At 28.9% G+C, this 25265-nt stretch overlaps 1 protein-coding gene across 1 annotated transcript in view; it reads left to right on the top strand.

Annotated features, from left to right (window-relative positions):
* Positions 1 to 11469: 11469 nt before the first annotated feature.
* The window catches only part of LOC141300392 (receptor-type tyrosine-protein phosphatase mu-like), a 166968-nt gene continuing 153172 nt past the window's right edge, over positions 11470 to 25265 (top strand). The window contains exons 1-3 of the mRNA XM_073830663.1: positions 11470 to 11561; positions 15334 to 15607; positions 22616 to 22652. Coding sequence (XP_073686764.1) covers positions 11470 to 11561; positions 15334 to 15607; positions 22616 to 22652 — 403 coding nt within the window. The remainder of the gene's footprint in view (positions 11562 to 15333; positions 15608 to 22615; positions 22653 to 25265) is intronic.

The raw sequence follows: 25265 nt of genomic DNA, 5'->3' as shown, positions 1-25265 counted from the left end.
GATCAATGTTGATGTGTGTGTCTATATATAATAGTTTATATATATATAAATATTTTAATATTTTTATTAATATATTTTATTTAACTTTATTTTAAAATGGAAATGTGTGTGACTTTAAAAAACATTTTTTTAAAAATTATAAAAGTACTATAATTACTACAATTACAATTTAATTTAGATTATTATTATTATTATTATTATTATTATTATTATTATTATTATTATTATTATTATTATATTTAATTTATTTATTTATTTAAAATCACATTTTACTTTAAATTTCTCAATGCTGTGATGCAAAAAAAATATTATTTTAAGGTTATTTTATTTTATTTTAAATTGGAAATATACTGTAATTACTATAATTACAAGTTAGATGATGATTATTATTATTATTATTATGTGATTAATTCACGTATTTATTTAAATCATATTTTACCCTAAATTCTCATTGCTGTAATACAAAAATATATTATTTAATATTTATTTTACTTTCTATTTTATTTCATTTAAAATATTGTAAATATTGTAATTATTTAAAATTGCAAATATTATTTAAAATATTGTAAATAATTAATGCATTTTATTTCATTGAATGTTTTATTTTAAATTGGCAATATTCTGTAATTACTGCAATTAAAATATAATTTAGATTATTATTATTATTATTTAATTAATTAACTTATTTTTATTTTTTTAAATCACATTTTTTGCTAAATACATTTTTTACCTTTTTACCTAAATTCTCATCACTGTAACGCAAGAATAACTTATTTCATTTTATTTTATTTCAAATTTAAGTATAATGTAATTATTACAATTACAATTAAATTATTATTATTATTATTATTATTCAATTAATTAATTTTTTAATCACATTTTACTATAAATTTGCTAAAAAATAAGAAATACATATAATTTTTTATGTTATTTTGTTTTATTTTATTTTATAAAAGATTTGCATTTTTATTTTTCAAAAAAATCAAATTTTTTTCTAAATGCTTAGTGAGTACAAAATACATAAAATTTTGCCCTAAATTCCAATTACCGTAATGCAAAAATATTTTATTTTATTATTATTATTATTATTTTTTGCTAAAAACATTTTTTACCTTTTTACCTAAATTCTCATCACTGTAAAGCAAGAATAACTAATTTCATTTTATTTTATTTAAAAATATAAGTATAATGTAATTATTACAATTAAATTATTATTATTATTATTATTATTATTATTATTATTATTATTCAATTAATTAATTTATTTTTATTTTTTAAATCACATTTTACTCTAAATTTGCTAAAAAAAAATAAGAAATATATAAAAAAATGTTATTTTGTTTTGTTTTATTTTATAAAAGATTTGCATTTTTATTTTTCAAAAAAATCAATTTTTTCCCTAAATGCTTGGTGAGTACAAAATACATAAAATTTTGCCCTAAATTCCAATTACCGTAATGCAAAAATATTTTATTTTATTATTATTTTTTTTTTTTTTTGCTAAAAACATTTTTTACCTTTTTACCTAAATTCTCATCACTGTAAAGCAAGAATAACTTTTTTCATTTTATTTTATTTCAAATTTAAGTATAATGTAATTATTACAATTAAATTATTATTATTATTATTATTATTCAATTAATTCATTTATTTTAATTTTTTAAATCACATTTTACTCTAAATTTGCTAAAAAAAGTAAGAAATATATTTAAAAAAATGTTATTTTGTTTTGTTTTATTTTATAAAAGATTTGCATTTTTATTTTTCAAAAAATCATTTTTTTTCCTAAATGCTTAGTGAGTACAAAATACATCAAATTTTACCCTAAATTCCAATTACTGTAATGTAAAAATATTTTATTTTATTATTATTTTTTTTTGTTGCTTAAAACATTTTTTACCTTTTTACCTAAATTCTCATCACTGTAATGCAAGAATAACTTATTTCATTTTATTTTATTTAAAATTTAAGTATAGTGTAATTATTACAATTACAATTTAATAATAATAATAATTATTATTATTATTCAATTAATTCATTTATTTTTATTTTTTAAATCACATTTTACTCTAAATTTGCTAAAAAAAAAAAAGAAATATATATAATTTTATTTTATTTTATGTTATTCTGTTTTATTTTATAAAAGATTTGCATTGTACTCTAAATTCCTAAAGTTTATTTAATTTAATTTTTTAGTATCATTTAACTATGTGTGACTTCTACTCCTGACTGATATGTATGTGCATGAATATGTGTGTGGTTGACGCTCACAGCAGATTTCCAGTGAGCAGCATGTTGTCTATTTAGGCCTAAATTGGTCACAGCTGCTTTGGCCTGTTCTGTCTGATGCGTGTAAACGTGAAAACACCAGCATCTCCATCATGAATGCGATTGGATTGCTTTGAGAGAGGAGCGTTCAATAGGAGCGTGGGCCCGAATTGAATGCGAGCGCGTGTTGAGATGAGATGTATTCTGATGTCTGGCGGGATGCGGCGGCCGCCGTAAAGGGATCAGCGTTAACGTTTGTCAGTCTGTCCGCTGTTTGCGCCCCCGCAGGATCCCGCGGCCGTTTGCGGCGTTTTCATGTGGTTTTCCGCTCCAAGTGTGATGTGAAAGCAGCCTCTTTTTCTCCTCTATTTCTGGAGACAATCGCTCTGCGCTTCTGCGGATTGTTCTCGCTGTCGTCCCCCGGGGCGCCGTGTTTCTGCCTCTGCTCTTTTCCAGCGCTATTGTTTCTTCTGGAGGGTCGGCGTCTCGGGAGAATCTCGGCGCGTCGCTGATGATGACGGAAAGCGGCTTTTATTATTGCATGGATCATATGCTAAGAAATCTTTATCCTCTTTTGATTTCCCCTGTTCCTCTTAAAGAGCCGCTCGTGCTGCTTTTACAGCCACCGTTGTCATTTTATCATGCTTTCTGTTGTTTTATGATATTTTGTTGCAAGTTGGTTTTTATTAACTTCTCACTTTTTTTGGTGGAATTTTTGGTGAAGCTCCACTTCAAATCATATTTTATCAAAAAAAAAATTAAATTTCTCTGTATTTTATTTTATATAAAGGTGTATTTACAGCTGAACATTTTTGCTAACCTCATTTTTTTTCAATGAGTACTTATTTTTTATATTAAAAAACTAGTTATATTTAAAGTTATATATAGTATAGTATGGTTTTTTATTTAACAAAAAAATACATACATACATATATATATATATATATATATATATATATATATATATATACATACACAGTGAGAATTTTTAGAATTAAATAAACAAATATTACATATATATATATATATATATATATATATATATATATATATATATATAAACTGTTTGTAAAATGTCATTTTACCCTAATTTCTTATTACTATAACACAAAAAGGTTGTTTATTTATTTATTTATTGAATTTATTTTAAAATATGAAAATTATCATTACAGTAATACAAAAACTAACCCTAACCCTATTTTTTTAAGTTTGTTTTACATTTTTACAGTGATTTAATTTTTTATTTAAAAAATATTAAAACAAAAAAATCTAATATTACCCAAAATTCTCATTACTGTAATACAAAAACATTTATTTATTCATTTATTTATTTATTTATTTATTTAAATTAGTTTATGCTCACAGCATTTTTTATAATTATTTACAAAAATATATTATTACCAAAATTATCATTACTGTAAAACAAAAATATTTATTTATTTATTTAAAGTATTATTTTTTATGTGTTAGTTTGTTCACAGAATTTTTACAGTGATTCAATTTTTTTATAAATTAAAAAAAATAATAATAATTTTACCCAAAATTCTTATTACTGTAATACAAAAAAGTTATTTAAAGTATTTTTATTGTATTAGTTTATGCTTGCAACATTTTTACAGTTATTCCATTTTTAATAAAATTTTTTTTAAAAATCGAATTTTACCCCAAATTTTCATTACTGTAAAACAAAAATATTTATTTATTTAAAATATTTTTTTAAAGTGTTAGTTAATGCTCACAGCATTTTTACAGTGATTACATTGTTTTATAAAAAAAAAAAAAAAATAAATATATATATATATATTACCCAAAATTCAGATTACTATAATACAAAAATATATATTTATTAATTAATTTATTTAAAGTATTTAAAAAAACATTTATTAAACTTTTTTATATAAATTATTTTATAACTCTCCTTACTGTGATGCATTTTTTTGTTTTATTTTAAGTGTTATTTAAATTTAAAATGTGCATGACTTTGTTCACAGCAATTTTCTAGTGATTTTTTTTTATATAAATTATTATTATTTTATATAATTGTCTCAAATTCTATTTACTAGAATTCATAAATATTAAATAAATGTATTGAAAATGTGATTTATGTTCAACCATTTTTAATGTGTTAAAATAAAATAAAAATAATTATTTAGTTACATTAATGCAAAAAAACTGTATTCAATTTTATTTATAAAACATTGTATTATTTTATGATTTCAAAATCCAATATGAATCCCCCTTCCAGCAGCAGTAATCCATGGCTTTGTGTTTTCCATTATGACCTCCACAATCCTCCGCAGGTGTAAATCTGAGGCAGCTTTATGAAAGAGAGAATAAATCAGGGATCTTAGAGATGCTTTTAAATCTGCTGAACACACTTGCGGCCGATCAATACGTCCAGCGCTGGGCCTTAACTTCACATAGATCACACTTACTCTCAAGTAAGAGTCCTGCTGTGAATCAGGATCTGAAGCTCACAGAACATGAGAAGTAAATGTGAGATGATCTGAAGGAGTGATTGATGATTACGTGTTTCTAATGAGCGTCCGCTCACATAGTTCTCCGGCGGCTTCCGATTGCTATGGCTTCAGCTTCGTCTTCGTTAATTAAAGGACGAGTTTGAGAGGTCGCTGATCCTGGAGATCCAAAGCTTCGAGTGGAATGATGATGACGGATGTGAGGAAGATTCACTGCGTTTGAGAAAAACAACATATTTATAACAAGCATCAGTCATTACCTAATGTGAACCTTTAGATTTAGGTTTATTAAACAAAATCAAACACAATTTATGCCAAATTATATTTCACCCCATTTATTTTCTAAATTGAAATTCTCTTTTTTATTTTATTTTATTTTATTTTATTTTATTTTATTTTATTTTATTTTATTTTATTTTATTTTATTTTATTTTATTTATGTTAAAATCATTTTTGCAGTCAGTACTTAATTTTTTTGCTACAATTATTGTATAAAAAGATCTAATTTTACCCAAAATTCTCATTACTGCAAAATTCTAAATTATATATTTATATATATTTTAAACATGTGACTTTATGCTTACAGCAATTTTACAGTTAATCCTTTTAATGAAATAAAATAATAAAATACAATAATTATTTTTAAAAAGACTAATTTTATCCAAAAATCTCAGTAGTGTAATGCAAAACATATTTATTTATTTAAAGTATTTTTTTTTATTTGTTACTTTATGCTCAGTACATTTGAAAGTGTATTTTAATTTAGTATTTATAATAAAATAAAAAAATATTTTTAAAAAGTCAAATTTTACCCAAAATTCTCATTACTGTAATGCAAAAAGATTTATTTATTTAAAGTATTTTTTAAAATTTTTACTTTATGCTCAGCATTTTTACAGTGAGTATTTTTTTTAAATAAAATCATTAAAATAATGAAATACAATAATTATTTTTAAAATCCCCAAATTCTCATATATACACACACACACGCACATACACACACACACACACACACACACACACACACACACACACACACACACACACACACACACACACACACACACACACACACACACACACACACACACACACACACACACACACACACACACACACACACACATATATATATATATATATATATTATTTTTTATTTTATTACTTTTTTTTATTATCCAAGTATCATTTACATTTAAAATGTTATCCAATGACCACTTTTTTATCCTTTATTTTATTTTAAAAATCAACCACAATTTACATTCTCCTAACTGGAAATTTTTTTTGTTTGTTTTTTCATTACTGTAATAAAAAAATATATTTATTTAAAGTATTTAAAAAAGATTTTTGTTACCTTATGCTCACAGCATTTTTACAGTGAGTACTAAAAAATTTAAAAATCTCAAAACATGTATTTTTTTTATTTTTTTTATTATTCAAGTATTATTAAAATTTAAAATGTTTTCCAATGTTACATATGAATACAATTTCAAATGTAATCTATAAGTCTGGTGGTATCAGACTTTTAAAATCCTCTCTGTATATAAATAGTTCCATATGTAGTATGTGAATATTCATGAGCATAATATTCATATTCATAATCTGTATGACAATATGCGTTAATGATTTCTTAATGAAAGACATACACTGAGCGCTAAGAATGAATCTGCAGGAAGTGTTTGTGTTTGCAGTCACATTCACAGCTTGTTTCTGAAAAATGAAGCGTTTTTTTCTGATGATAATGTGATAGTGGTGTGTTTGGCTGATTTGAGCTGTGTTTTCTCCTGGTGTGTGTGTGGTGTGTGTCTGCGGTTCAGCTGAAGGCCTGTAGATCACAGCGGTCGGTGTCATATCTGTAAAGTAATGGCTGGCCTTTAAGTCGGCCGTAAATCTTCAGAAAAGCCTTGTTCTGCTCTTTAGCAGCTGAATTATTCTCTGCTGACGCTCCAGATCTGGCCTTTGTTCTTCTCAGCACCGACTCGTCATTAAACATCTTATCACTCGCCTCTCTGTCTCTAATTAATATTTGATGCCGTCTGATCCAAATAGTGTTTGTAGCTGTGTAGAAACACACAGTAAACTCAAACATTATTAAAAAACAAATATAAAAAACAATATAAAAATAAATAAATAAACAAACAAGTGTATGTATGTGTGTGTGTGTGTGTGTGTGTGTGTGTGTGTGTGTATATATATATATATATATATATATATATATATATATGAAATACGTTCAAATTGTAATATTTTTAATTTATTTTGTTTATTTTATATTTTGTATTTGGCTTTTTCGATGTTGTATTTATTTTATTATTTTAATTATATATTTTTTGTAATATTTTTTATTTATTTTAAATATTTAAGATTATTATTAGAAACCATAAAAATGCAATTTCTGTCTGTAGTTGTCTAGTAACACAGTAAACTTAAAAAGAATTATTAAAAAAATATATATATATTTACATTCAATTTTTATATTTTAATTTATTGTATATATTGTATTTGACTTTTAGATGTTATATTTTATTATTTGTATTATAATATTTTTTATTTTATATACCATATATATACCATAAAAATGCAATTTCTGCCTGTAGCTGTGTAGTAATATACAGTAAACTAAAATAAATGTGTATGTATATATTCGATTTTTAATATTTTAATTTATTTTATATATTTATTTTACATTTTGTATTTGATTTTTAGATTTTATATTTATTTTATTATTTTAATTACATATTTTTCTAATATTTTTTTGTTATTTTATATAAGTATTTAGGATTATACCATAAAAAAGCTATTTCTGTTTGTAGCTGCGTAGTAACAAAGTAAACTTGAAAACATTCCAATTTATATATATATATATATATATATATATATATATATATATATATATATATATATATAATTACATTTTTTATTTTATTTTATATATTTATTTTACATTCTGTATATTATGTAATTCTATATTTTTCTAATATTTTTTATTAATTTTAATTTATTTATTTAAGATTATTATTAGTAGATACCATAAAAAGGCAATTTCCCTCCAGAGCCCAGGTTTATTTTGGTTTGTGGCGAATGTAGGAGTTTGACCTTCTTCCGCTGGAGGATCTGCTCGCTTTCAGCGGATTTACAGCTGAACATCATGTAGGCGATTAGCGGATGAGAAAATGATTCCCGAACAAAGTTATTGATTCTATTAACCTTTGTGAAATAATTCATCCATGTCTGATTAACCTAAAGCCCTCTTAATTCAATTATCAATCAGTCTGGGATAATGTTCAGCTAATTGCACCAATCACACGTTATAATTGCGGTTCGTTTGAAAGAGTCGAGCTGCGGTTTTGACTTCACTGCTGAGAACAGAGAAATCAGCTTCTTATGAAACAGCAAACAAATAAAAATACCTAGATAGATAATTTAGATGGATGGATGGATGGATAGATAGATGGATAGATAGATAGATGGATAAATAAATGATGGCTGGATTCATAGATGGTTAGATAATGATTGGTTGGATGGATAGATAGATAATGGTTAATTTGGATAGATACATGATGGATGGATAGATAGATAGATAGATAGATAGATAGATAGATAGATAGATAGATAGATAGATAGATAGATAGATGATAGATTGATTCGTTGAATAGATAGATGATGGGTGATTGGATGGATGGATGATGGTGGAATGAATGGATAGACGAGGAATGGATGATAGATAGATGACGGTTGATTAGATGGATAGATAGTGGTTGGTTGGTTGGATGATGGTTGGATGGATGGATAGATGATGGTTGGATGGATGGATGATGGATGGATATATAGATGATTGTTAGATGGATAGATGATGGTTGGATGGATGGATAGATGATGGTTGGTTGGATGGATGGATGATGGATGGATATATAGATGATTGTTAGATGGATAGATGATGGTTGATCGGATGGATAGATAGTGGTTGATTCATTGAATAGATAGATGATGGTTGGTTAGTTGGTTGATTGATTGGATAGATAGATGATGGATGATTAGATGGATGATGGTGGAATGAATGGATAGATGAGGAATGGATGATAGATAGATGATGGTTGATTAGATGGATAGATAGTGGTTGGTTGGTTGGTTGGTTGGTTGGTTGGATGGATGGATGGATATATAAATGATTGTTAGATGGATAGATGATGGTTGATTGATTGGATAGATAGATAGATAGATGGATAGATGATGATGTTGATTGGATAGATAGATGGATAGATTGGTTGATTCGTTGAATAGATAGATGATGGTTGATTAGATGGATGATGGTGGAATGAATGGATAGATGAGGAGAATGGATGATAGATAGATGATGGTTGATTAGATGGATAGATAGTGGTTGGTTGGTTGGTTGGTTGGTTGGTTGGTTGGTTGGTTGGTTGGATAGATAGATGCTGGTTGATTGGATGGATAGATAGATAGATAGATAGATAGATAGATAGATAGATAGATAGATAGATAGATAGATAGATAGATAGATAGATAGATAGATAGATAGATAGATAGATAGATAGATAGATAGATAGATAGATAATGGATGGACAGACAGATGGCTAGATAGATGATGGTTGGATGGATGGATGGATGATGGATGGATATATAGATGATTGTTAGATGGATAGATGATGGTTGTGGATGGATGGATGATGGATGGATATATAGATGATTGTTAGATGGATAGATGATGGTTGGATGGATGGATAGATGATGGTTGGTTGGATGGATGGATGATGGATGGATATATAGATGATTGTTAGATGGATAGATGATGGTTGATCGGATGGATAGATAGTGGTTTGATTCATTGAATAGATAGATGATGGTTGTTAGTTGGTTGATTCATTGAATAGATAGATGATGGTTGGTTAGTTGGTTGATTGATTGGATAGATAGATGATGGATGATTAGATGGATGATGATGTGATGAATGGATAGATGAGGAATGGATGATAGATAGATGATGGTTGATTAGATGGATAGATAGTGGTGTTGGTTGGTTGGTTGGTTGGATGGATGGATGGATATATAAATGATTGTTAGATGGATAGATGATGGTTGATTGATGGATAGATAGATAGATAGGTGGATAGATGATGGTTGATTGGTTGTTGAATAGATAGGATGATGGTTGATTAGATGGATGATGGTGGAATGAATGGATAGATGAGGAAATGGATGATAGATAGATGATGGTTGATTAGATGGATAGATAGTTGGTGGTTGGTTGGTTGGTTGGTTGGTTGGTTGGTTGGTTGGTTGATTGGATGGATAGATAGATTGTGATAGATAGATAGATAGATAGATAGATAGATAGATAGATAGATAGATAGATAGATAGATAGATAGATAGATAGATGATAGATAGATAGATAATGGATGGACAGACAGATGGCTAGATAGATGATGGTTGGATGGATGGATGGATGGATGATGGATGGATATATAGATGATTGTTAGATGGATAGATGATGGTTGGATGGATGGATAGATGTTGGTTGGTTGGATGGATGGATATATAGATGATTGTTAGATGGATAGATGATGGTTGATCGGATGGATAGATAGTGGTTGATTCATTGAATAGATAGATGATGGTTGGTTAGTTGGTTGATTGATTGGATAGATATATGATGGTTGATTAGATGGATGATGGTGGAATGAATGGATAGATGAGGAATGGATGATAGATAGATGATGGTTGATTAGATGGATAGATAGTGGTTGGTTGGTTGGTTGGTTGGTTGGTTGGTTGGTTGGTTGGTTGGTTGGTTGGTTGGTTGGTTGTTGATGGATGGATGGATGGATATATAAATGATTGTTAGATGGATAGATGATGGTTGATTGATTGGATAGATAGATAGATGGATAGATGATGGTTGATTGGATAGATAGATGGATAGATGGTTGATTCGTTGAATAGATAGATGATGGTTGATTAGATGGATGATGGTGGAATGAATGGATAGATGAGGAATGGATGATAGATAGATGATGGTTGATTAGATGGATAGATAGTGGTTGGTTGGTTGGTTGGTTGGTTGGTTGGTTGGTTGGTTGGATGGATGGATGGATATATAAATGATTGTTAGATGGATAGATGATGGTTGATTGATTGGATAGATAGATAGATGGATAGATGATGGTTGATTGGATAGATAGATGGATAGATGGTTGATTCATTGAATAGATAGATGATGGATGATTAGATGGATGATGGTGGAATGAATGGATAGATGAGGAATGGATGATAGATAGATGATGATTGATTAGATGGATAGATAGTGGTTGGTTGGTTGGTTGGATGGATAGATAGATGCTGGTTGATTGGATAGATAGATAGATAGATAGATAGATAGATAGATAGATAGATAGATAGATAGATAGATAGATAGATAGATAATAATGGATGGACAGACAGATGACTAGATAGATGATGGTTGGTTGGATGAATGGATAGATGATGGAAGAATGATAGATAGATGATGGTTAACTTGGTTGGATAGATGATGATGGATAGATAGACAAATAGATGATGATTGATTGGATGATAGATAGATGATGGATGGATGATGGTTTGTTGGATGAATAGATAGACAGATGATGGACAGAATGATAGTTAGATCAGTATCTGCTGGTCTGAGCAGAAGCTGAATCTGTGATCCGTGTGTAATATTCAGAATCAATGGCGTGTGTCTCCGTCTCTGGTGGATCTGGTTTGTGTGGTGTGTTTCTCCATCAGCTGGATTTGCAGGAAGTGCAGGAGGAACTCCGGCCGTAATAACGCGACCCGCCGGCCGGCAGCTCGTAATTTCACCTTCATTTGATTTGTCTCAGCGTGTCTCGGGCGGCTCATATCCTCGCTAAGACTGCGGCTCCGGCTTTCTTCATCCGCCCGGAGAATTGGAGAAAAAAAAGCTTCCCATCCGTCTTTTCGTATTCCATTATTTCTCCTCCGTATCAAGCGCGCCGAGACCCGACTCTGTAATTTCGCTCTCGTTTCGCTGCCGTTTGGCTCTTTTTCTCTGGGCTTGAGCAGAAATTCAGCCTGCGTGTCAAAGTTCAGTGTTTTAATATCTGAGAATAGCGAGACAGGACCGCGATCCGGTTTTATTTCATACTGTTTAAATCCCCCGCAGATGGATCCGGCCGCTCGGCGCCGTAAATTAGACGGTTCTGTCGCGAGCCTCGGGCCGCCGGCTTTAGCCAGTTAATTAAATGTGTTCAGAGGAGGACTCTTGGCTAACATCAGCGCCGGTGCCGGTCCAACGCCGGCCGCCAGCGGATTATCCTGGCTAAACACTGTCCTGTTGAAGCAAACATGGACTCGCTGTGTTTTCCAGGACCCAGCGCTGATTCTCCAGCGTTATGCTCATATGTTACTGTCAGAGTCATTTGGCTGCTGTGTGTTTGTGATTTGCCAGTCAGATGTGATTCAGCTAAGAATTGCAATGAAATGCCAGATTCTACTGGAATCTCAAACGTTCTTGCATATAATACAGGTGTTGTGTCAGAATGCCATCACAAAAAAAATATAAAAAATAATGAATAATATAATAACAAAAAAAAGAAAGAAAAGAAAAGAATTCACTGAAATATTCACTTTAACTTTTTTGGAAGTACTGGAGCATGTTTCCGGCATCATTAGCAAGATTCTAGTTGCTAGGCTTGGCTAGATAGTTAAATAGATTAGAAATATTACAATAAAATAAAAAATAATTACATATAAATTATGTAATATAAAACATATAAATAAAAATATGTAAATAGTAATTCATATATAAATTAAATGATATAAAAATATAAAATAAAATATGTAATATAACAATATTTTACATATGAATATATTTCATGTAATAAATACATTTATCATTTATAATTACACACACATATACATATTTGGCATATTACATACATATTTTATTGTATATATTTTTATATAATTTAATTTATATAGAAATTAATTACATATTTTTATTTATATATTTTATATATGTTTTATATGTAATTATTTTTTATTTTATTGTAATATTTATTTATCCATTTAACTATCTAGCCAAGCCTAGCAACTAGAATCATGCTAGTAACTTGCTAATCATGTTGGAAATATGCTAGCAACTTGTTTATCATGCTAGAAACATGTTAGAAACGTGCTAATCATGCTAGAAACATGCTAATCATGCTAGAAACATATTAGAAACATGCTAGCAACTTGCTAATCATGCTAAAAACATTTTAATAACATGTTAATAACTTGCTAATCATGTTAAAAACATGCTAGTAACTTCCTAAAGATATGCTAATAATGCAAGTAACATGTTAATTATGCTAGAAACGTGCTAGCAACTTGCTAATCATGCTAAAAACATGCTAGAAATGTTAGAAATGTGCTAATCATGGTAGAAACATGCTAGCAACTTGCCAGTTAGAAACATGTTAGAAACGTGCTAATCATGCTAGAAACATGATAGCAACTTGCTAATCGTGCTAGAAACATGTTAGAAACATGCTAATCATGCTAGAAACATGCTAGCAACTTGCTAATCATGCTAGAAACATGTTAGAAATGTGCCAGCAACTTGTTAGTCAGCTTAGAAACGGGCTAGCAACTTGCTAATCATGTTGGAAACGTGCTAGCAAATTGCTAATCATGCTAGAAACTTGCTAGAAACATGCTAGCAACTTGCTAATCATGCTAAAAACATGTTAGAAATGTTAGAAATGTGCTAATCATGGTAGAAACATGCTAGCAACTTGCCAGTTAGAAACATGTTAGAAACGTGCTAATCATGCTAAAAACATGCTAGCAACTTGTTAATCATGCTAGAAACATGATAGCAACTTGCTAATCGTGCTAGAAACATGTTAGAAACATGTTAATCATGCTAAAAACATGCTAGCAACTTGTTTATCATGCTAGAAACATGTTAGAAACGTGCTAATCATGCTAGAAACATGCTAATCATGCTAGAAACATATTAGAAACATGCTAGCAACTTGCTAATCATGCTAAAAACATTTTAATAACATGTTAATAACTTGCTAATCATGCTAAAAACATGCTAGAAATGTTAGAAATGTGCTAATCATGGTAGAAACATGCTAGCAACTTGCCAGTTAGAAACATGTTAGAAACGTGCTAATCATGCTAGAAACATGATAGCAACTTGCTAATCGTGCTAGAAACATGTTAGAAACATGCTAATCATGCTAGAAACATGCTAGCAACTTGCTAATCATGCTAGAAACATGTTAGAAATGTGCCAGCAACTTGTTAGTCAGCTTAGAAACAGGCTAGCAACTTGCTAATCATGTTGGAAACATGCTAGCAACTTACTAATCATGATAGAAACATGTTAAAAATGTGTTAATCATGCTAGAAACATGTTAGAAACATGCTAATCATGCTAGAAACATGCTAATAACTTGCTAATCATGTTAGCAACTTGTTAATAACTTGCTACTCATGCTAGAAACGTGTTAATCATGCTAGAAACATGTTAGAAACATGCTAATCATGTTAGAAACATGCTAGCAACTTGCTAATCATGCTGGAAACATGCTGGCAACTTACTAATCATGATAGAAACATGTTAAAAACGTGTTAATCATGCTAGAAACATGTTAGAAACATGCTAATCATGCTAGAAACATGCTAATAACTTGCTAATCATGTTAGCAACTTGTTAACTTGCTACTCATGCTAGAAACTTGTTAATCATGCTAGAAACATGTTAGAAACATGCTAATCATGCTAGAAACATGCTAGCAACTTGCTAATCATGCTAGAAACATGTTAGAAACATGCTAGTAACATGCTAATAACTTGCTAATCATGTTAGCAACTTGTTAATAACTTGCTAATCATGCTAGAAACTTGCTAATCATGCTAGAAACTTGCTAATCATGTTAGAAACATGTTAGAAACATGCTAATCATACTAGAAACATGCTAGCAACACTTGCTAATCATGCTAGAAACATGTTAGAAATGTGCTAATCATGTAGAAACATGTTAGTAACATGCTAATAACTTGTTAATCATGTTAGCAACTTGTTAGAAACTTGCTAATCATGCTAGAAACATGTTAGAAATGTGCCAGCAACTTGTTAGGCAGCTTAGAAACATGCTAGCAACTTACTAATCATGATAGAAACATGTTAAAAACGTGTTAATCATGCTAGAAACATGTTAGAAACATGCTAATCATGCTAGAAACATGCTAGTAACATGCTAATAACTTGCTAATCATGCTAGAAACTTGCTAATCATGCTAGAAACATACTAAACATATTAGAAAAATGTTAGAATCATGTTCACTACATTCTAATCATGCTAGCAACATGCTAATCATCTAATCTATCTATATAAATTTCAAAACTTTAAGCTTTTGCAGCAGCTTTAAACTTTCAAGCTAGGCTTTCTTAAGCCAACCTAAAGTTTATCTTGACAGACTTTTTAATCTAGTTATATTCTATTGCATTTGACAAGTATATCTATGTTTAAGTGTATCTATCGGCTCACGTTGTTCCGTGTGTTTCTCCTGCAGTGTGTATCAGGTGGTGGTTGAAGAGGAGCGTCCGCGTCGTTCTCAGAGAGCGGCTGAGATCCTGCGCTGTTATCCCATTCCCATCCACTTCCAGAACGCATCCGTGCTCAACTCGCAGTACTACTTCAGCGCAGAGTTTCCGGCCGCTCGCATCCAGGCGCCGCTGCCCTTCACCGTCGGAGACAACCGGACCTACGACGGCTACTGGAACCTTCCTCTGCTGCCGCACAAGAGCTACAGCGTCTACTATCAGGCCGTCAGCACCGCCAACGGGGTACGAACACAATAAAACACACTGTGATCATCTCCTCAGAAACACACATGATCATTGAGGAATCATTCCTTTGTGGAGCTCAAACAAACACTCAACTTTAGTGCTTTAGTGCTGGTAAAGAAGAGTACTGTAATAGTAAACATGATCCTAAACTCAACACACACATACACCAGTATTCTGTCTAAGTTTAATTGTGTCTGAAGGAGAAAAACAGGCGTTATGTGAGAGAAACTCAAGCAGGTAATTAGCAGCCAGTGGACCGAGAATAATTTAAACACTGCCCTTTACAATGAAACCAGACTTCATTTTTTATTGTTATTTATTGCGTTGCACCCTTAAAGTGGAACCTTTTCTCACTCTGATGCACTTCAGACTCTTGCAATTAAAATAACAGCGCAGTTATTTTTTTTTAAATGTTTTTGTATTATTTAATTTATACGTGAACAATCGATTTTTCTGTATTCATATATTTACTTATTAATCCTTTTGAATATTTATTTATATTGGAATATCAGAGAGAGCAAGATAGACAAAGTGTATTAATTTAGTTTGTTTTTTAATTTGTTTTATATATTTATATATAATTTATTTTATATAAATTAAAATAAATATTTTAGACTACATATTTTACATTTAATTTATATATATATGTGTGTGTGTGTGTGTGTGTGTGTGTGTGTGTGTGTGTGTATATATATATATATATATATATATATAATATATTATATATATGTATATGTATATTATATATTATATATATATATATATATTATATATTATATATTATGTATATGTATATTATATATTATATATATATATATATATATATATATATATATATATATATATAAATTGATTTTATATATCTTATTTCATACTTTATATATAATTTCATTTATTTTATGTATAAATAATTTCTGTTTTCTTAATTTATATATTTTCTAGCATATAAGAGAGAGATAAACAGATGCAGAATATATATTTTTAATTTATTTTATATATGTTTTTATTTGTTTTGTATATTTTTATGTAATTTATTTTATGTAAATTATTTTTTTTCATATTTTATATATTTTATATTTTTATTTAATGTATACTTTTTTATAATTTTCTTTATTTTAATATTTTTTATATTTTGTTACATATTTTATCTATTATTTCATATATTTTATGTATAAAAAATTCAGTTTTCTTAATTTCTATATTTTCTATATTTTCTATTACACATTATATATATAATTGTGAAATTATATATATTGTTATATTAATAATGTTATACTAAAAATATTATATTTATTTCTATATAAAGTAATAAATAATATATTAACAAATAAAAAGATTAAATAATTCACTGAAATATTACATTTAAAATAATGCCATGATTATTTATATTTTATATTTATATATTATTTATTTATTTATGTATATAAATGCAGAAAATCATCATTATTAATATAATGGCATAGTATAAAATAAATATAAATAATTTACCGAAAAACCTTAGATTTTAGGTTTGAGTAAATAACGTAAGACTCTTGCGATTCTGTGGCTGTGATGAATCGCATGCGTTGCGATCTGCTCCGGGTCAAGTGTGCTGTGTTTTGGGCTCATTGCTGTAAAATAATGTTTCCAGCATTCTTCTCGTCGCATGCTGCTGTTCTTTAATTGCTCCCAATTAGCAGAGCGCCAGCAATTACAGGAGGCAGTTTCTGTTCTCCCGGGTGACACTCGTTTACAGAGAAACAGAAGTCCGTGAGCAGGACTGACCTTCAGCGCTTCAGACGCTCTTCCTCCTCCAATTATTTCCTTTCAGAAGTTCCACATTTATTTGGCTCCTTCAGTGTCTTCACAACAACCATGCAGGATATTTTGGCAAGGTCAGATTACGGCCTGCCGTTTTTTAGATGCTTATTAGCAGGTTTAGAGTTCATATTTTCTCTGCTCGTGTTGAAGGAACATCTGCAGGAGTCTTTGGATCTCAATGAGGGCTTTATTAACATCAGTACATCGTGAAAACAAATGAACACAAAGGTGCTGAATGGGGAAGGTCTGCAGGGATTTTGATTCTTGATTGATAGAATATACATAAAACAATATAAAGCGATATATAATGGTGGTGCATTAGTGTGGCCGGCTCTGGTTGAAGAGGCTGAATTTGCAGGCAATAAATGTGAAGTGAGGACGGCGTCACATTAAATGCTCGACTCTGAGCTTCAGCTGTTCACGGATGCATTATTAACACTCCAGTCTAATTGGAAATTAGAATTATCAGCCATCTCTCTTTTTTATATGCAAATTGACCCTAATGAAAAGGCGATCCTTTATTTCAGCGCAGGAGAGGAGAGATGCTTCGCCGTTAGAGGATTCGAGGTGTCTAATTGGAGCCTCTCTGCCCACTGGGAACAAGTGTGTGTGCGTATGAGAGTGCAAATGAGTGAGTGAGTGAGTGAGCGAGCGAGCGAGCGAGCGTGTGTGTGCGTGTGTGTGTGTGTGTGTGTGCGTATGAGAGTGCAAATGAGTAAGTGAGTGAGTGAGTGAGTGAGTGAGTGAGTGAGTGAGTGAGTGAGTGAGTGAGTGAGTGAGTGAGCGTGTGTGTGTGTGTGTATGAGAGTGCGAGTGAGTGAGTGAGTGAGTGAGTGAGTGAGTGAGCGTGTGTGTGTGTGTGTGTATGAGAGTGCGAGTGAGTGAGTAAGTGTGTGTGTGTGTGTGTGTGTGTGTGTGTGTGTGTGTGTGTGTGTGTGTATGAGAGTGCGAGTGAGTGAGTGTGTGTGTGTGTGTGTGTGTGTGTGTGTGTGTGTGTGTGTGTGTGTGTGTGTGTGTGTGTGTGTGTGTGTGTGTGTGTGTGTGTGTGTATGAGAGTGCGAGTGAGTGAGTGAGTGAAAGAGTAAGTGAGCGAGTAAGTGTGTGTGTGTGTGTGTGTGTGTGTGTGTGTGTGTGTGTGTGAGAGAGTTAGTGGGTTAGCAAATGAGTGTGTGTGTGTGTGTGTGTGTGTGTGTGTGTGTGCAAAAGAGTGAGCAAGTGTGTAAGTGCGCACTTGTACAGCTATCTTTGTGAGTGCCATCGGAGTGAAGACAGTTTTGTAAAGTGAGGACATTTTGGCTGGTCTTCACTTTCTGAGACCCCTTTAAAGACCTGTTTGAGGGTCAAGCCTTGGTTTTAGGGATCAGGTTATATTTGGGTAAAGGTTAGTTTTAGGATAAGGGTTTGGGTGAGATATATAGTTCTGATGAGTAGGTTTAGGGAAGGAGCAAGAGATTGCATTGTGTCAATGAATGTCCTCAAAAAGATTTCTATACAGAGGTGTGTGTGTATAACGAACATCCCTTACGCTGCTTAACTCTGTTCTAAAGCACACTCTTCTGTTAATCTGGATGTGTGTTTGCATTATAATACCTGTGTGTGTGTGTGTGTGTGTGTGTGTGTGTGTGTGTGTGTGTGTGTGTGTGTGTGTGTGTGTGTGTGTGCTGTGTAAATATGTGCTCAGGGGGTTTTGTTTGTGTGAGTTGTTTGCTCTCTGCAGACTCGCGGTAAGGTCAGGTAAAGCGTCTTCAGAAAGAGGCTTATTAGAGAAAACGAGCTGCAGCCGGCGCTCCGGGAATCCACACGAACTGCTTCAGATCAAACTTCTCGTGGCCTTTAGGTGTTTATCAGCAGAAACGTCACGCCATACTGAGATTCAGCCGTTTAGAGCGTGTTATGGGTCACAACGGGCACCAAAACACACAAATATCATGGAAAATGAGCAGAATCTAGTTTCTCTGCTCTGAAATATTTCATTTATATAGGGTTTTATTGGAGTCATTTGCACAATAGGTATAAATACAAAACATTTACATTACATTTAGACATTTAGCAGGTGCTTTTATCCAAAGCACCGTACAAAAGAGGACAATGGAAGCAATCAAAATCAACAAAAGTGCAATAACATGCAAGTGCTATGACAAGTCTCATTTAGCCTTACGCAGTACACATATCAAGTTTTTTTAATTATATGAGAAAAAAGAAAAGAAAAAGCAAACTAGTGTTAGAGGCCTAAAAATAAATAGAATACAACACGAACAGAGAGAAGGTAGTGTTAGTTGGTTTTTTTTGTTTGAAAACAAGAAAACAAGCAGTAAGTAAATTATTAGAGAATAAGGGCAAGATTTTGTGATTTTATGATTATTAGCTATTTTTTAATGTCTATATTCTTATTAATTTTATTTAGTTATTTAGTTTTAGTTATTTTAGTACATGAAAAAAAATATTTTATATTTCCTTTTAGTTAATATTTTTAATTATTTTTTTAAAAGTTTTTTTTTTATTTTAGTACTAGTTAACAATAATAACCCTGAATTACACCAAAAAGCTATTTCACAAAGAAACTAAAAAAACGTAAACTAAATAACTATAATTTTTTTTGTGCTAACTTACATTTAAAACTATTGAACTATTGAACAATTATCAGAAAAAAAAAAAAAAAAAAATATATATATATATATATATATATATATATATATAACCTAAACTGAAGAACTATTATCTGAAAAACAATTCTCATTTTCTTGCGAAATTCTGGTTTTAATTTAAATTGATCTTGTTTTAAGGAATGTCATATTAGTAGAAAGAATATGTTAAAATATAATAAATATTTAAATTTATTGTATTTATTGTATTTATTTTATTTTTTCAATTTAAATTTATTTTTTATTTAAATTAGCTGTTTTTAATGTCTATATTCTATATTAATTTTATTTAAGTTTTCGTTATTTCAGTACATGAAAAAAAATATATTATTTATTTAAAATTTAGTTTTTAGAATAGAATTAGAAAATAAAAAACACACATCACTTAAACAATTATTTATATTTATATTATAGTGATTTATATGAAATAATAATTATAATTATTTTTATACCAGTAAACATTTAGTCATAAACATTTACAACTAATTTAAAAACACTAATATTTTCATTTGTTTTTTTATTTTTAATTTTAAGTTTTTAGTCATTTTCTCGTGTGTTTGTGTCATTTTTGTTGCCGAAGTTACTGATTTATGTAAATTATTATTATTTTTTGTTTGTTTGTTTTAGTTATTTTAGTATGTCAGTTCACTAAATAAAAATAAAAGACAAAAAATTCATAAAACAGCAATTTAAATTCAAACCTCATGTTTCCATCTTTGTAAGACACGATTGCAACCCAAGCAGTAAATCTCTCTCTCTTTCGCTGGAAACTTGTTTAATGCTCCCGTTTGGTGAAAGTCTGAATTTACAGCAGTACGGTCTGGCGTTCGGCATCTCATTTCCTGTAAAATGTCCCGCCGGCGTCGCAGGAGTCTGATGGAACTGAGACCACACAGTGTTTCCATCTCCAGCATTTTACGCTCAAACTAAGCAGCAGATTCGTGTTTCTGTGGAGCAGAAATGGCTCATGAAGCGTCTGCTGCTGAGATTCAGTGCTGTCTGGAGGCCTTTTCTCATTTCCTCAATCAGTAGCATTTGTCTGGATGCATATAAACTGCTTTAAAAAAAATTACTTGAGCAGCGGAATTGCATGAGATAATCAGCCTTGTTTTCAGAGAATATATCTTCAATCAAGTTGATTTGTTTGGTTGTGTTAAGCACAAATCTGACTGGTGTTATTTTTAGTCATTGAGATTTAATATTTTGAGTAAGATTCTTTTTATTTTTTAAATGTAATTTTGTGTAATTTTTAGTAGCTGTTTTTAATGTGTATATTTATATATATTCTTATTTTTTTTATTTTAGTTTTTGTTATTTTAGTACATGAAAAAAAAATATATATATTTATATATTTCCTTTTAGTTAACTAGTAGTAAACTAAAAAACTATTTTTTTGTGTTATTTTTCTTTTTTTCTACTTAATTTACATTTTTTTTTAATTTAGTATTTTTTTGTGATTTTATCATTTTTTCTTTTTTTATTAGGTGTTTTTAATGTGTATATATATTCTTATTTATTTTATTTAGGTTTTATTTTATTTCGGTTTTATTCATTTTATTTCAGCTTTAGTTATTTTAGCATTATGTTAGCAATTATATCATTTATTTTATATTTCCTTTTAATTCATTAATTCAATTTTCTCATGAAATTCTGTTTTTAAAGTAAATAGATTTTTCACTGAGATTTAATATTTTGAATGTTTTTATTTTTGTGTTAATTTTTCTTTTTCAATTTAATTTTTCTTTTTTAAATTTAGTAATTCTGTGTGATTTTATGTTTTTTTATTAGCTGTTTTTCATATATATATATATATATATATATATATGTATATATATATATATATATATATATATATATATATATATAATATTTCAGTTTTAGTTATTTTAGCACATGAAGAAAGTTATATAATTAATTTCATAAATATAAAAAAATCCTTTTATTATTTTTTCCTTTCAGTTATTTTTCATTTTTATTTACTTAAAAAATATATATATATTTTAGTACTAGTTAACAGTAATAACCCTGAATTACACAGAAGAGGTATTTCACAAAGAAACCAAAAATATTTTTTTGTTAATATTTTGAATAAGTTTTTGTATTTATTTTCTTTTTTCAATTTAATTTGTTTTTAATTTTAACAATTTGTATGTGATTTTATGGTTTTTATTAGCTGTTTTTATTGTCTTTATATTCTTATTAATTTTAAGTAAATAAGTTTTAGTTATTTCAGTACATGAAAAAAATATTTAATATTCCTTTAATTATTTTAAAAAAAATTTACTTTTTTATTTTTGGGGAATTTTCTTTTAATTTTAAAATAATTTTAGTACTAGTTAACAGTAATATCCCTGAATCTCACAGAAAAGCTATTTCACAAAGAAATTGCAAACATGCATTCTGCTCTCAAATCTGCAGCTTTTTCCCTCAAATGAGAGTTTGTTGTGTTTGTGTGTTTCCATTACTGGAGCTCATGATGTTTGCATCTCATGTGACACAAAACTAATGCTTTCCCCTTTTACCTCTCTTTCTCTCTGTCTCTCTCTTTCTCGGTCTCTTGCAGGAAACTAAGATCGATTGTGTTCGGGTGGCCACTAAAGGTGGGTCTGTGTGAGAGTAATGGAGTGCACTGATTGAAACATGTTCCCTAAAGCTGAACAGCGCTGCCAATGATTCCAGCATGTTCTGCACAGATGACTGCGGCTGTGTTCCTGATGGAGAACTCACTGCACACTGATCACTAACACACCTGTGTACTGTAGCAAACACAATGCATTATGATAAACAGACAACATTTCAGACAGTAGTGAGTAAATTAGCTTTAGTTCAGGCACATCTGATCAGATCAAGATGTTAAAATCTCAGCAGATATAGAGCGCAACAGTCTGGAAGTCAAAATCCTTTATTTTCTCTAAATGTGAATTTTTTTTAATGCTAAATTGCAAATGCAGACCTACTCTGGTTGTTAATCAGTGGTATTTTTTAGATCATTGCATTTAGCAACAGAGTTCCTGGTGAAAAACTACATTACCCATAATTCTGTATAGAGCTCTCCACCAATCAGAGAACTGAAACCACAAATCACAACAAAAAACTGTTTTTACTCTTCCCTACACTCTTAAACTACTTATAAATTTATTTATATACTAATTATATAGTATATATTGTTACTATATACACAATCGATAGCTATAAATCAAATTTTTATTTTATTATTGTCATTTGTAATAAGTTTGTAGTCATGCACCTTTATCATTTTGTAAGTATTTTTATTTCAATAAGCAATATTTCACTCTCCAAAAAAAAAAATCCAAAAAAAAAAAAAAAAAAAAATAATATATATATATATATATATATATATATATATATATATATATATAAATATAAAATTAATATATATTGTTTTTTAAAGTGAAATATTGCGTATTGAAAAAAAAATGATGATTTTGATGATGAAAAAAAAGAAAATATATTAAATTTAGCGTTTTCCTCCAATACCATAATTTTAAAATAATGTTTTTTATTAAATAAAAACATGCTATTTTAGCTTTAAAAGTAAAATAGAATTACAATAGTGTAATATAATGTAAAATGTGTTTAATTGTCATGAAAACTCAATGCAAAAAAAAACATATTTTATTACTATTCTTCATGCTTTTAAAAATAGGTGTAATTTTCTAAATGCAAAATGAAAAATAAATAATAAAAAAAAATTACATTTTGCATAAATATATTGTTTTTTTCCTCAAATGTATTTTATGGAAATGCAAAAATAAATATTTTTAAGAAAACAAAATTTAATAACCTTAATTTATTTAGACTATTTAGCAATGTCTTAAAAAATAAGAATCAACTGCAAAAGAAAAGATAAAAAGGTAAAATGTGCTTATAATTGTCATGAAAAACTATTTTATTACTATTGTAATAAAATTAAACTAGTGTAATTTACTTAATGCAAAATAAAAAATAAATAGTAAAAAATAAATTATATTTTGCATAAATATTTAGTTTTTTCCTCAAATTGATTTTATGGAAATGCAAAAAATAACAAATGTTTTTGAGGAAAAAAAACAAACAAACGTTACTTTAAATAACTTTAATGTATGCTTATTTAAATGCTATTTAGCAATGTCTTAAAAAATACAGTAAGAATCAACTGCAAAGGAAAAACATAATTACTATAATATAATAATATATAGGAAAATATAAATATATATAAAGGAAACATTTGCTTATAATTGTCATGAAAAACTCAGTGTAAAAAAAACTAATTACTATTTTTATTACTATTCTTCCTGCTTTTAAAAATAGGTGTAATTTCCTTAATGCAAAATAAAAAATAAATTACATTTGCATAAATATTTAGCATTTTCCTTAAATACCATCATTTTTCTAATTAGTATTTAATTTATATATATCATTGTACTATTTAATTACTTTAATGTATGCTTATTTAAAAAAAATAAATAAACATGCTATTTAAAAAAAATACTAAAAAGAATTAATGTGAAAAGCTTTTAAAGTAAAACAGATTTACAGTAGTGTAATATAATGTAAAATGTGTTTAACTGTCATTAAAACACAATGCAAAAAAATCATTACATGCATTTAAAAATAGGTGTAATTTTCATAATGCAAAATGAAAAAAGGAATATAAAATAGAAATTACATTTTGCATAAATATATTGTTTTTTCCTCAAATTTATTTTATGGAAATACAAAAATAATGTTTTTGACAAAAATAAATAATAACTTTAATTTATGCTTATTTAAATGCTATTTAGCAATGTCTTCAAAAGTAAGAAACAAATGCTGTTATTAATTTTTTTTTTTTTTTATTACTATTCGTCCTTGTTTTTTTTTTAAATAAGTGTAATTGTCTTTATGTAAAATAAAAAATATATATATAAAAAAATAAATTACATTTTGCAATAAAAAAAAAACATTACTTAAAAACAGGTGTAATTTTCTTAATGCAAAAAAATAAATCACCCCTCAATCATTCGTAGGTGTGTCGAATAAAAGTCCTTGACTCTTTGATTATCTAAAAAATGGACAGTAGTTTAATCAGAGTGAACCAAACACAATGTCATTTTGTCTCGATAAAACCACAATCACAAAATGTGAGGTTAAATTGCAGAAGTGAGCGTTTGGAGGCAGAGTTTGACGGCTCTGAGGGGAATCGTCTCACATCGCGACAGATGGAGAATCAC

This window comes from Garra rufa, chromosome 24 (genome assembly GCF_049309525.1).
Source record: "Garra rufa chromosome 24, GarRuf1.0, whole genome shotgun sequence".
Taxonomy (NCBI): domain Eukaryota; kingdom Metazoa; phylum Chordata; class Actinopteri; order Cypriniformes; family Cyprinidae; genus Garra; species Garra rufa.
Note: the sequence above shows the minus strand (reverse complement) of the source record. Positions and strands in the feature narration are given on the sequence as shown.